The following is a 12,007-nucleotide window of genomic DNA, read 5'->3' as shown; positions in this document are numbered from 1 at the left end:
TCAGTTAAAATCTTTCACATAAACTAATTGAATCAAATGAAATAGACCCTTAAGTGATTAAAATATGGTCAAAATCTTTCAAAAGATGAACCTGAAATTTGAGGCCAAAATCAGTCCTTACCGGACCTACTCCTTTGTTTTTTCATAAACAATCAAACAATATCAAGGCAACTTTCAACGACTGATGGCTTATATATACAGATATAGTTCCAAGTCCCCTCACGCATTCACGATGTCCTCAATCAGAACCGATCCCCTCACGCATGACAAAATGAAAATATGAGGTTTTTAGATTTATTAAGTTGTCTATCAACACCGGATAGCGTACACACCGCCCAAAACGACATTCATACCCATTGACCGAATAAAAAGTAAATTTGAACTTGTAGGTCTGTTAATAGAACCATTTCGAAATCTAAATGTCACTTTTTTCGGCAAATTCTCTTGCGACAACTGATTTTGTAGGAGTTCAACTCCACGTACAACAGTAAATGATACATGTATCTCTTCGTTAAAGTATTCACCACAGCATGGCATTCTCCTATATTCAATATTTTGATCAGATGAATAAGAAAATTGCGATTTAGAAATGTGTATACCCTTTGAAGCGGTGACAATTGCTCCACTCAAGGACAACCGGAAAATCCTCTCACGGTTTTCATTGCAGAACCAAATGTTCTGCGTGTGTAGATTACCAGCCGTGTATGTTAGACCTTGCAAGTGGGTCTCATTGGGGTCGAAGTGTGACACTTGATTGCTGATTTTTTTTGTACTGGTAAGTGTTACATGTGAAAGTAAAATTATTGTGTCGTGAAAACGGGAAATGAAGTCTAGCGGGACACAGGAAATTACAAAGAATAAGAATTACTTACATACATAGTATAAGAGGAATAATGAAATCTGACAAAACAGTAATTGGAACCAGGGATCAGAACCCCCTAATAAGATCCTTGCAATGCAGTATTTGCCTTGAATGGTTGTCGAGCCATTCCATAGTTTGTATTTCCACTTGTTGTTGGTAGGGCAATTGGTCAAAAAGCTTTTAATCTTAAATTATGGCCAGAATATACAATAACTTAAAGTTAAGATAAACAGTTTAATAACAACTTTGCGATAATAAAACAGTAGGTCACATGATTACCAACAGAAACTTCTTTCAATATAAAAAATAAGAACGCATAATTCATAAACTGCTATCCTGTGCAATCTGAAATTTGACATGAATACCAGTACAGGTGTAAATATACACACATTTTACTGCCATGTTATAGCTTAGGACAAATTCTTTGATACAACTAAAAATAATCAGACACAACCAAAATCTGAAATCATTTTTTGATACAACAGTTATGTATTTATGCCCCTTATGCCCAATGTGATGTCATTAATTTGTATATACTTGCAGCAGAGAATGCTTTACTACATTAAAACTGTAAAAGCATGTGCAAAATGCCACAGAAATGTTACCATTGTTTACAGAATATATACAGTAATTGTGTTGAATTAAGATAACTACAGAGTTTTAGGCAGGTATAAATCAGTGATGGTCATCTGATATGATGTTTTCTAAGTAAAACAATCCGTTCAAGAATTATTTGCAATGCCAAATTTATACCATTAAATATGAACTCTATCCACAATTAGCACTTTACAGCTATCAGCCATTCATATTCTTTTTGTACCAATTTTTAAACAAATATTTGGCTCTTAATAAAAGTTCATTTTCTACATCACTTCTCTTGTTCTATAAATACCTCCCTCCAATTATCTCAAATTAAAGTTCTGGATCATATCTTTTTTAAACAGTTTAATTCCTTATTTATCCTTAAAATAACTTACTTTGATTGCTAGTTCATTCCTTTTAGGTACATAGTTTCAATACGTGTCATCTGAACTTAAGTTTCTATTTGTGATTTAATCTTTAATGTGCATGAAATATTAGCCACTGGACTATAAGCATCCAACCATCACCTTTTTTGTACTATCAAAAATGTTCTTCCAGGTATTCAGCTATTTTTCTATGCTAGTGGTACTTACTGAATTATCCAATTAACTTATAAATCATTCAAAGCTCTAGCAAGTCTTAAGTGCTGCTTTACATTCCTTCAAACTAAAAACGCCTAGCTTTAATCTTGACACTTGCATAATAGAACTGAAAAAAAATTGACTTTTGCTAGATTTAAATTCTATCTTTATCAAAACTGCTATATAAAGACCAAAATTTTAACCTTCATCTGTTAATGAGTCTTAAAGTACAGTGCTGACAACATTGTCTTGATATGTGAAAAAAAGTTCTATTCCATGCATGAAATAGTTTTAACGTATCCTACTTACTTTGAAAGAAGAAAAAATGACCATTTAAAAATATGCAAATATCTGCCTATCCAATGAAGCTCTGGTGCGAAGATAATTGCAATAAGCACATAATCAGATAGCTTACTATTTTATAAATGACTTATCTTTTGGGATGAGAAAAATTGAAAATAAAAAACCACGAAGATCAAGCTATACATTTCATCATATTTGACTTAAAAAATTACTTCCCTTTTCTCATTTAAAATCGGTTCCATTGCACATAAAAACTTAAACCAATCTATAACTACTACTACTATGTGTGAACTAAATATGATACTATTAACAATACAAAAGCACTATATAATAAGCAGCACCATCTGTAACAAAACATGAATAGTCCTTCTTCATCAAAACACATATTATGCTACATGTGAAATAGTCATTGTTTTTGTTAACAAAAATAAATTCTAAAACTAACAAACCCATAAAGGGAAATAAACTCAATCATACAAAAATACATCGTCATTATGTGCATTATTCAATGTGAACATATTTTTTTCCACATTGCATTTTGGCTCATTATTATTGAACCATTTTGATAACAATTCTAACTTCGTCCTAGGCTTGTTCGTCCTTAATAAGATCATCAGATTTATCTGTATCATCTTCAGCTTCAACTTTATTTCTTTCTTTGTCTGAAGTTTCTTTCTGTGAGTCATCTTCATCACTTTTGTCATTTTCTTCTTCTAGAGTTTCCTTCTGTGACTTATCTTCGTCACTTGAGTTCTTTTCTTCGTCTTGATTTTCTTCCTGTGATTCATCCTCATCACTTTTATAAATTTCTTCGTCTAGAGTTTCCTTCTGTGACCTATCACCTTTACTTGTATCCTTTTCTTCATCTACAGTTTCCTCTTCATTTATATCCTTTTCTTCGTCTAGAGTTTCAGTTGTATCATCTTTATCTTTGTTTTCATCTGTATTATCATCATTTCCAGTCCTCTGTATTTCAACCTCTTTTCCTGCGAAGTCAACATCTTCCTCTTGGTCTCTAGGATTAACATGATCAGTTTGTGACTCTTCCTCCTCTTTTCCTTCACTTCCTTCTTCAGTTGTCTTTTCAATATCATCAGTGTCCTCCACATTTTCCTCTGTTGATTTTTGAGCATTATCTGTTTCATCTCCCTCTGTTGATTTTTGAGCATTCTCTGTTTCATCTTCCACGGTTAATTGATCAATCTCTTGTACAAGGTCATCATCATCCTTTTCAACATTATTGTTAACTGCATTAGGTCCATCTTCTTTCAGGCTAAGTTCTCTTTCTTCCATTTCTTTTTTATACTTTTCTATTGCAACTTCTTCAACTGAATGTTTTATAAATTGTTCAATAATATGTTTTGGGTCCTCATTTTGATCTGATTCAGCAGCTTCAGAATTGGATAAATCATCAGTTTTGATATCTTGTATTTCTTTTGATGGATTATTTTTCTCAACGATAGAACATTCTTTTAATCTGCTGTCTATTTCTCCTATATCTTGACTGGGTTTAGATTGTTCCTCTCCATGTTCTTCATCGCTTAGGTCTTTAATGGTGTCTTCTTCATCACTTTCTGCATCCCCTTTCTTTTCATTGTCATTTTCTATGTTTGTTTCATTTTGACCGTCAGTTTCTAAATCTTGTCCCTCTGTGATTTCTGATTGCTGCTCTTCATTTTGATTACCACCTTCAAGTTGGGTTTCTGTTTTGTTGGGTTCAGTTTCTTCCGAATTTTCTTTTTCGGGTTGTATTTCTGATTGCAACTGTTCACTTTCTAACTGAATTTCTTTTTCAGGCTCTATTAAGTCTGGCTCTATCTGATTTTCTTCTCCAGTTTGTGTTTCTAATTTTTGTTGAATTTCAATATTTTCACAACCTCCATCCAACTCATCAACAACCTGGCTTTCTTCCTTTTCATCCTCAGCATCATAAAATTCATCGTCTTCTTCATCCTCTCCTTTCTTTGCTGGTATTCCTTCCAAATCATCACCTGTAAAATAGTCAAACACTTTGTGAAAACAAGAATCATACTCTTTCATTACTGTACACTATCTGTGAAATTTTTAAACTAAAAGTCATTCCATCAATTTTTCAGGTCTAAAACTCAGCATTTTTAACAATTAAAATTAACTGTTATAATTCTTTGTTTTTTTGGTTCTTTTTGGTAACAAAACTGACTACACTTTTCTTGATTTTCCTAAAACTTAATAATATTTAATTTTAAAGATCTTAAAATAATTTCAGGATGATTAAGAGCATTTTGGATAACACAATATTACCGTTTTCTCTTGTAGTTTCAATGACCATCTGCTTTCAAACCAGATAAAAAATGTGTTGACACAAATTACACACACAAAAAAAGAGACAACATTCTGTATGTGGTTGTCCCAAGTCGGGAGCCTGTAATGTGGATATCATATTTGTTTTGTACATAAATCAGGCCATTAAGTTTCGTTTGAATTGTTTTACATTTGTCAATACCGGGTCATTTAAAGATTGCTGTGCAGTATTGGTTTTGTTCATTGTTGAAGGCTATGTTAACCTGTAGTTGCTTACCTTTACATTATTCTGTCTCTATTGGAGAGTTGTCTCATTGACGATCATACCACATATTTCTTCTATAAAGTGCCTATGGGGTTGGACTACTGAATTGTTTATATGCAAATCTTCTAATAAATAGTACATACCTTTTATTTTTGGCACTGGTTTAAAATCAACAAAGGAAAAGCTGTCTGAGGCAGTGGTCTCTAATTCCGACTCCTCTGGGTAAGTAGAAAGATCAGAGGTGGTTTCACCTGGGCACATACTGGAGTCATCTAAAGCTGTAAAACAATTGGTAAAGTTAATTATTTTAGTAGGCAAACATTTTCAGAATGCTGAAATCTAATTAAAAATATTAAGGAAAAGCATAAATAAATCATTTATATTTTTTTTTGTGAATCTTAATTTCCAATTATTTTTTATCTGTGTCATTTTATAGATGAATTTATGTCTATTTTGAAAACATAAGGAAAATAGGGTGTCCTTTTTCTGGTAACCTTTCTGTGCATGTTGCAAAAAAGTATAGTACAATAAACCATTTAATATACATTGGTACAACAGAAACATCTAATACTTGAAGTTTCAAGATTAAACTTGTCATTATGCCATTTCAATTTGTTCAGTAGAAACAATGAAAGTATAATCAAGGGCAGATAATAATACTGAATTTGTAAGAACAATTTGAGTTTTTTTGTTTATATAACAATTTTTTTTCTTTTCTGTGACCCCTTTATTTTTATTTGATGTTTTGAAAGTATCTAGGAAAAACAATTCTCTCTTGGGATTTTAACCAATTAAAGTGCTTAATGTTTCCTCAATTAGAAAAAAAATAAGTTTCTCCTATATAACCTACATTAAATAACTTTCATTTTGTTAATTTCAAAGCGTTTAAAAAAAATATGTTTGTAACCCTTAGTTTTTATATCAGAATTTTAAAGTACATTGACCCAGATGTCTTTTAAAGTTGAGAGAAATCTACCGTTAACACATAGACATCCCAGCTAATTTAACCTTCATTAACCTGGGTTTTATTTTCTCCTTAATTTTAGTGATAAGAAAAATCTGTCCAATTATATTGTCAAGATTTCCCATTTTATGTGTAGAAAACAGCATCTCTAAATGTGTATCAAACTTTATCAGAGACTTGGAGAATGTCAAAATTCAAATCACTGCAGCTTTGACAAACTCTGATAAGCTACTTGCAATAGAAAAGCATTAATACTGATACAACAGCCAACAAATTATCAAAAATAGACTATTAAAAGTACTCTTCATAAATGCATCTCATCATAAAACAACATTTTTACAATGATGTAAACATTAAAGTTGGTGGATTTTAATAATCAATTTAAAATAGATACAGGATTTATATCTCATACAAAATGGTTTATAAATTGAAACCTAAATTCCAATTAAACTGCAACAAATTTGTGAGTGTTGTTGTTTAATAGAAAATTTGTGAAAAGTACACAGGAGCATAAATGGTAGCTGTAAGTAATGTTTTGAAAAACAAATTCTAAATTTTTTCAACAATACTGAATTCAGATTGTAAGTTCATGATCCATCCTTTTCTATGTCAGAATAAAATATTACCACTTGTATCCTGTTCCTCTGTGCTGCCATAAGAGTTCTCCCTGTGTAAAGACATCTCATTAAACAATGGTTCTGAAATAAAAGAGACAAATTAACACACATAAGTAGATCATGAATCTTTAAGAATTCAATAAAGTTGTTCCAAGTCAAAATCATTTAGCATGTTTTATCTTCATAAAATCAACACCAACAGGCAATTTTAACTTCATATTTCCACCTGTCATTTATGGGAGTGCAACATTTTTAAAGAGGGTGTCCATGGAAAAACCAGGCAGTGGATGGCACATGACATATTTTGTTTTCATTTTTTTTCTCATCTATTTCATACCACAAATTCATTCTTTCTCAACGTTAAATTTTTATTTTTATTTACTGCAACAAATAAAGAGAAAAAAAATACATAGAAAGCACTGAAAATTCATAGAAAAGGGGAGATAACTCTTCATTTTGAACAAAATTTTGTTGCATTGTTAGTGAACTTTAACCCTTTCACCGATTGCTGCCCTGACAGAAGTTACTCTGAGACGATGGCTTTCCTGGCTACTATTACTCAAGTCGGAGATCTTCATACTAAATATCAATATAAACTTGTTTATAGTAATTTGTGTATTTATTTCATTTACTAACACCATGTTCACAGTTTTGTTCATGTTTTGACAATTTTTTCTTCAAAAAATATTAAAATTTTCAAATTTTCGGCATTATCTAGGTGAAATTTTTTTAAATCCGGCTTTTTCACCCCAAATCGTAATTTTTTACCCAAAACGGCAAATTTTGAAAATTTTTATGAGGCTGTACAAATTCCTCACACTGATCGATGTCCATTCCAAGTGTTTTGTGCATAGAACGACATTTAATGTAAAAAAAGTATACTAGTTTGGCTTCAATTCTTCCAAAAAAAATATTCCCCCGATTTCGAATTCTCGTAATTTCCGTAAATTTCTTCTGATTTTGACACGGTTTTCAACAAACAGAAGCGCCATGTTAACACTTTCATCCGGGTTATTCATCAAAGAAATATAACTCATGTTTGCACTATTTGAGCGGGAAATATAAAAGAGGTATTCCGATCTCGATAAATCAGGACTCATTGTCAGCTGTTTGAAGCGTGAATCCTGATAAACCTGGACTTGTCAACGAAAGGGTTAAAATAATTTTCTGAGCCATCCACTGTTGATTCAAAAATATCTTTGACATATAAATCCTTTGTATGATATAAACGTTGTATTGGAACTAAAAATTCAATGGGAAAAAAATTATGTTGTGCCAGAGACATATAATAATAATTGTATTATATGTCTCTGGTTGTGCCTTCCATATCATAGGATTTGAAATTTACTTGGACAGCCTCTTTTATATTCCCATGTGTCCTTCCTATAGAGTTGACATGTCATATTTTCTTTTTTAATTATAAGATAATGTTGCGACCTTGGACAGCGCCACCTGGCTGTTCTCTCATGGGAAATCGTCTATATCACCAGTTTAATAAAATGAGACCATTGTGTGTAAGGTTTATAAGATAGGACACACAGACAGACAAGGGTAAACCTCAATGTTCCCTTTGACTACTGACAGGGACATAAAAAACCCTGATGTTCTATTAGCAATTATTATTTCTTCAGAATTAATTTTTAACACATGCAAAATTTGATCCAAATATGTCCTTAGATTTCAGAGGCTTGATTTAATAAGATTAGTGAAAATTACATAATGAAACCGGAGGCAATACATGTAGCTCACACTTTTACTCTGGACCAGTAGCACATTGTTACATCTGGTATACAATCGAATCAAATTGATATAACAGAGAGAACTTATATAGATGGAAATGGAGCCCTCCTATATTTATGAGACGTCTCTGAATTTTTTATAATAATAGTTCTTTTCAAACCTGTATTTTCTTCTTCCATGATTATTTCTTCTATTATAGATCCAGGTATATAATCAGCAAAGCCTAGTTTGACTAACTGTACACCCAACTGTTGATCCTGTTCATGTTGTGTCTTCACTGATCCATCAAATAGAGAAACCGCCAACTTATCTTCAGTACGATCACAGAAATAGATCACCATTTCTTCACCAGGAGTACAAACATCTGAAAAATTATAAAGTAAAAGAAATTATGGTTTCTTTATAAGTGTTTGCTAGAGGAATTACTCTGTACAGAATGGAAGACAGCTTTTGTTCATTTATTTGAAGTTTTTTTTTTCTTTTTTTCTTAGAATTCAGCATAAATATAAAGAACTCCAATAATTTCAGTGTTTCAAATCTTGATTTATTCTTATATCATAATTTCTTTTGCAAATTGAATGTATAGTCAAGACAAGAAAATGCTAATGTGGTATGAATATAAACCCTGAATTCTGGTTTGACAAGCCTGGCGAACCAATGACCTGCACACAAGGAGCAAAATGAAACAACCCATACTGTATACCTTGGACAAGACAAAAATACTAAGTAACAAGGTGATATCATTGTTATTTTTTATAGGTAACTTAAGGAATGAACAGTAAACATGGTAAAAAAATGTAAAGAGTAATTGAAGTTTTTTAAACAATGTTCTATATAAAGACTTCGGTACATTACAAATATTGCTGTGTTTTATATACATTTTGAACTATAATAGTGAGACAAACCTTGAAAATAAACAACTGTGTCTTCAGACCATTTCTTTTGATCATCAACTGGTTTAATATCATCAAGCTCACAGAGGAAAGTCTGCGGTGGGTATTTACTAATATCTTCAGGTATCTTTCTCAGGTCAGTCTTTTTTACCAACTCTTTACTTCCTATGTCTATCAAATGGACCTGTTAAACACATGACAATTATTGAGATGTTTTTATTAATGCAAAAAATGCAAGAGTCTTAGGTTTGCTTTAACAAAAATTTGAATCATAATCTCAGTAGGGAATGTAGGCAATCCTATTATTAATTAATGTGCCATTTTTGCCGGTCGTGAATGATTCACAATATTATTCATTATAAATCTGATCTTACTTCTGTTAATAAATTTGAAGAATGGCAAGTGTTTTCAGCATGACTAAATACATTAGGCCAAAAAAAAATGTATGTCTGTTTCCTGTTTCCGACCGACCCTGACTCAAACCCCCCGACCCTAGATCATTTTATTCAAATCAGGAAAAAATTCGGTTCCGGTCCGGAAAAAAAATCATTTACGGTCCGATCCAGATCCGTATTTTACTATGCCCAAACAAAGAATGGCTGCTCCCAGCACAAATGTGCCACAATAAACGAGTTTAAAAATGTCAGCACTTGGAGGATTATTCAATTAAAGCTTTTTTAAAGGGATTAAATCATTTTAGGGTACATGAACCTAACCAAACATGACATATAACCGACTGCAAATCTGACAGGAAGTGCCAAAAAAAAAAAAAAAAAAAAGAAATCCCGACCTACCGACCCCGTTTTTTGGCCTTGGAAGCAGGAAACAGATATATATATTTTTTTGGCCTTATGATAATTTGAACTAGACATGTTTTCATACCATGATATTTCAGTCTGACTTAAAATGGTGATGTCTTCAATATGTGTGATACTTCTGCTTTTTAAGTTTGCAACTGGAATAGTATTTATACAAATGTGTGTTCATTTATTATTCTGGGACAGCATCTTAATTATTTAATTGAAAAGTTTAAAACATCTGTAATAAGGGCAAACATTCGATTAAAAATAAAAATGAATTTCCTTCAAAGGATCCACATGCATATCTTTAAATAAATAAATAAATACAATAACCATCTTCAACTTAAAATTTGTGTATCTTGACATGAGCTTTAGATGCCTTACAAAATAGTTATAACTGCATAAAAATAAAATAAACCGAAAAACTTTATAATCTTATGATACTTGCATAACACATGTATAAGTCTGCTCAGACATTTACCTGAATTCCATCGTCTTGAACTTCTTCAATTTTAGCCCTCTGCCAGTCTTTTACATCTTTGCAACAAGCTAAACAAAGTTCATCAACTTTAATAAGATCCTCAGACAGATTATCATCTGGATTCTCTGTAATATGTTTGTTGATTGCCTCTTCAATAGATTCAAGTGCATTATCTCGAAACAGCACATAGAAACTTGATGGATCATTTACATGGGAAATAATCACATGGTATTCAGAATCAGTTGACAATAACCGTCCCAATACTTCTGCTGTAACTTCCTTCTTAGGGCTATGTTTTACAGGTGTCTTTTCTTCTTCAGAAACACAGCTGTCATTTTTCTGAGATACAAGATTTACAAAATCATTTTCTGCCAAAAGACTACTTAAATCTTTATCTCCATCATACAGATAAACTGATATTCCTTCATAACATACTTGTTTCACTTTCATTGTTAATGTCTTATCCTCACAGAGGGCCTCAAAGAATTCACACGCCTCCTCGTCCCAGTCATCGTAAGATTCATCAAGGTCAATGTCATGTAACATACAATCTACAGCTTGCATCGGAAGCTCAATATCGTCACTTTTGATTGCCTTCACATCATCTGCCAGTACACAATACGTACTACCATAGTCTACAAATAATACTGTTAATTCTCCATTTTCTTGTTTTGATCTAGTGACACCTCTGTAGTAGCGACCATCACCTTTACACTTGGCTACACAAGGTGTATCTATTTCGTCTACATTATCCACTGAATCAGTGTATTTAACCTGTAAACTGTCCATAAGATTATCAAGTTTGTTTTCTGGGTCCAATATCTGACACCAGAAACAGGTGGGATTCTCTATCTGGGAAACCTTCACTGGGTAATCTTTATCAACTTCATAGGACAATCTGGAATACCTAAATGGTAGAAAATTACAAATATTGAGCAATATATGAAATAGTACAAGGTTTAAATACAATTATTGTGTCCAATCACAGATAACAGTATGGCATGCCATCTAATAGAGTTTTTACTCATCATAACTTAAATAACTGTTTTCTAATGGTTAAGAATTGTTTTCTATTGATTAAGAACGGTTTTCTTTTTCTTTTGCTACTTTCAGAGATCTCACAAACATGTTTAACCCTGGCGCATTTTAGCGCCTGTCCCAAGTCAGGAGCCTCTGGTCTTTGTTAGTCTTGTATTATTTAAACTTTTAGTTTCTTGTGTACAATTTGGAGTTTAGTATGGCGTTCATTATCACTGAACTAGTATATATTTATTAAGGGGCCAGCTGAAGGATGCCTCCGGGTGCGGGAATTTCTCATTGCATTGAAGACATCTTGGTGACCTCCTGCTGTTGTCTGCTCTATGGTTGGGTTGTTGTCTCTTTGGCACATTCCCCATTTCCATTCTCAATTTTTATTTGTGTGGTTATAGATAAATCTATAGCAAATACCTGTAAAACACATTAAGATCTGGGATTTTATATATTTTTATATGCAATTAAAATACAAATGTTGTAATGGCATTTTGAATTTTAATAACATTATTTGTATTTCCTGAAATTACAATTATCATTTCCTGCATTTGTGTCCTTTTTTAACAATTGCAACATTGAATACACACAATCATTTCTGAATTCATAG

The 12,007-nt window shown here is 32.1% G+C and overlaps 1 protein-coding gene across 2 annotated transcripts in view; it reads right to left on the bottom strand.

The window, feature by feature from the left end:
* Nucleotides 1-1,076: 1,076 nt before the first annotated feature.
* The window catches only part of LOC134715596 (uncharacterized), a 29,703-nt gene continuing 18,772 nt past the window's right edge, over nt 1,077-12,007 (bottom strand). For both annotated transcript variants that reach the window (XM_063577874.1, XM_063577884.1), the window contains 6 exons: nt 10,369-11,275; nt 9,100-9,271; nt 8,355-8,558; nt 6,464-6,535; nt 5,017-5,151; nt 1,077-4,319 (listed from right to left, as the gene is read on the bottom strand). In XM_063577874.1, the coding sequence (XP_063433944.1) occupies nt 2,914-4,319; nt 5,017-5,151; nt 6,464-6,535; nt 8,355-8,558; nt 9,100-9,271; nt 10,369-11,275 (2,896 nt within the window). In that variant the 3' untranslated portion in view covers nt 1,077-2,913. The remainder of the gene's footprint in view (nt 4,320-5,016; nt 5,152-6,463; nt 6,536-8,354; nt 8,559-9,099; nt 9,272-10,368; nt 11,276-12,007) is intronic.

The sequence above is a fragment of the Mytilus trossulus genome, chromosome 1, assembly GCF_036588685.1.
Source record: "Mytilus trossulus isolate FHL-02 chromosome 1, PNRI_Mtr1.1.1.hap1, whole genome shotgun sequence".
In the NCBI taxonomy this organism is placed as follows: domain Eukaryota; kingdom Metazoa; phylum Mollusca; class Bivalvia; order Mytilida; family Mytilidae; genus Mytilus; species Mytilus trossulus.
Note: the sequence above shows the minus strand (reverse complement) of the source record. Positions and strands in the feature narration are given on the sequence as shown.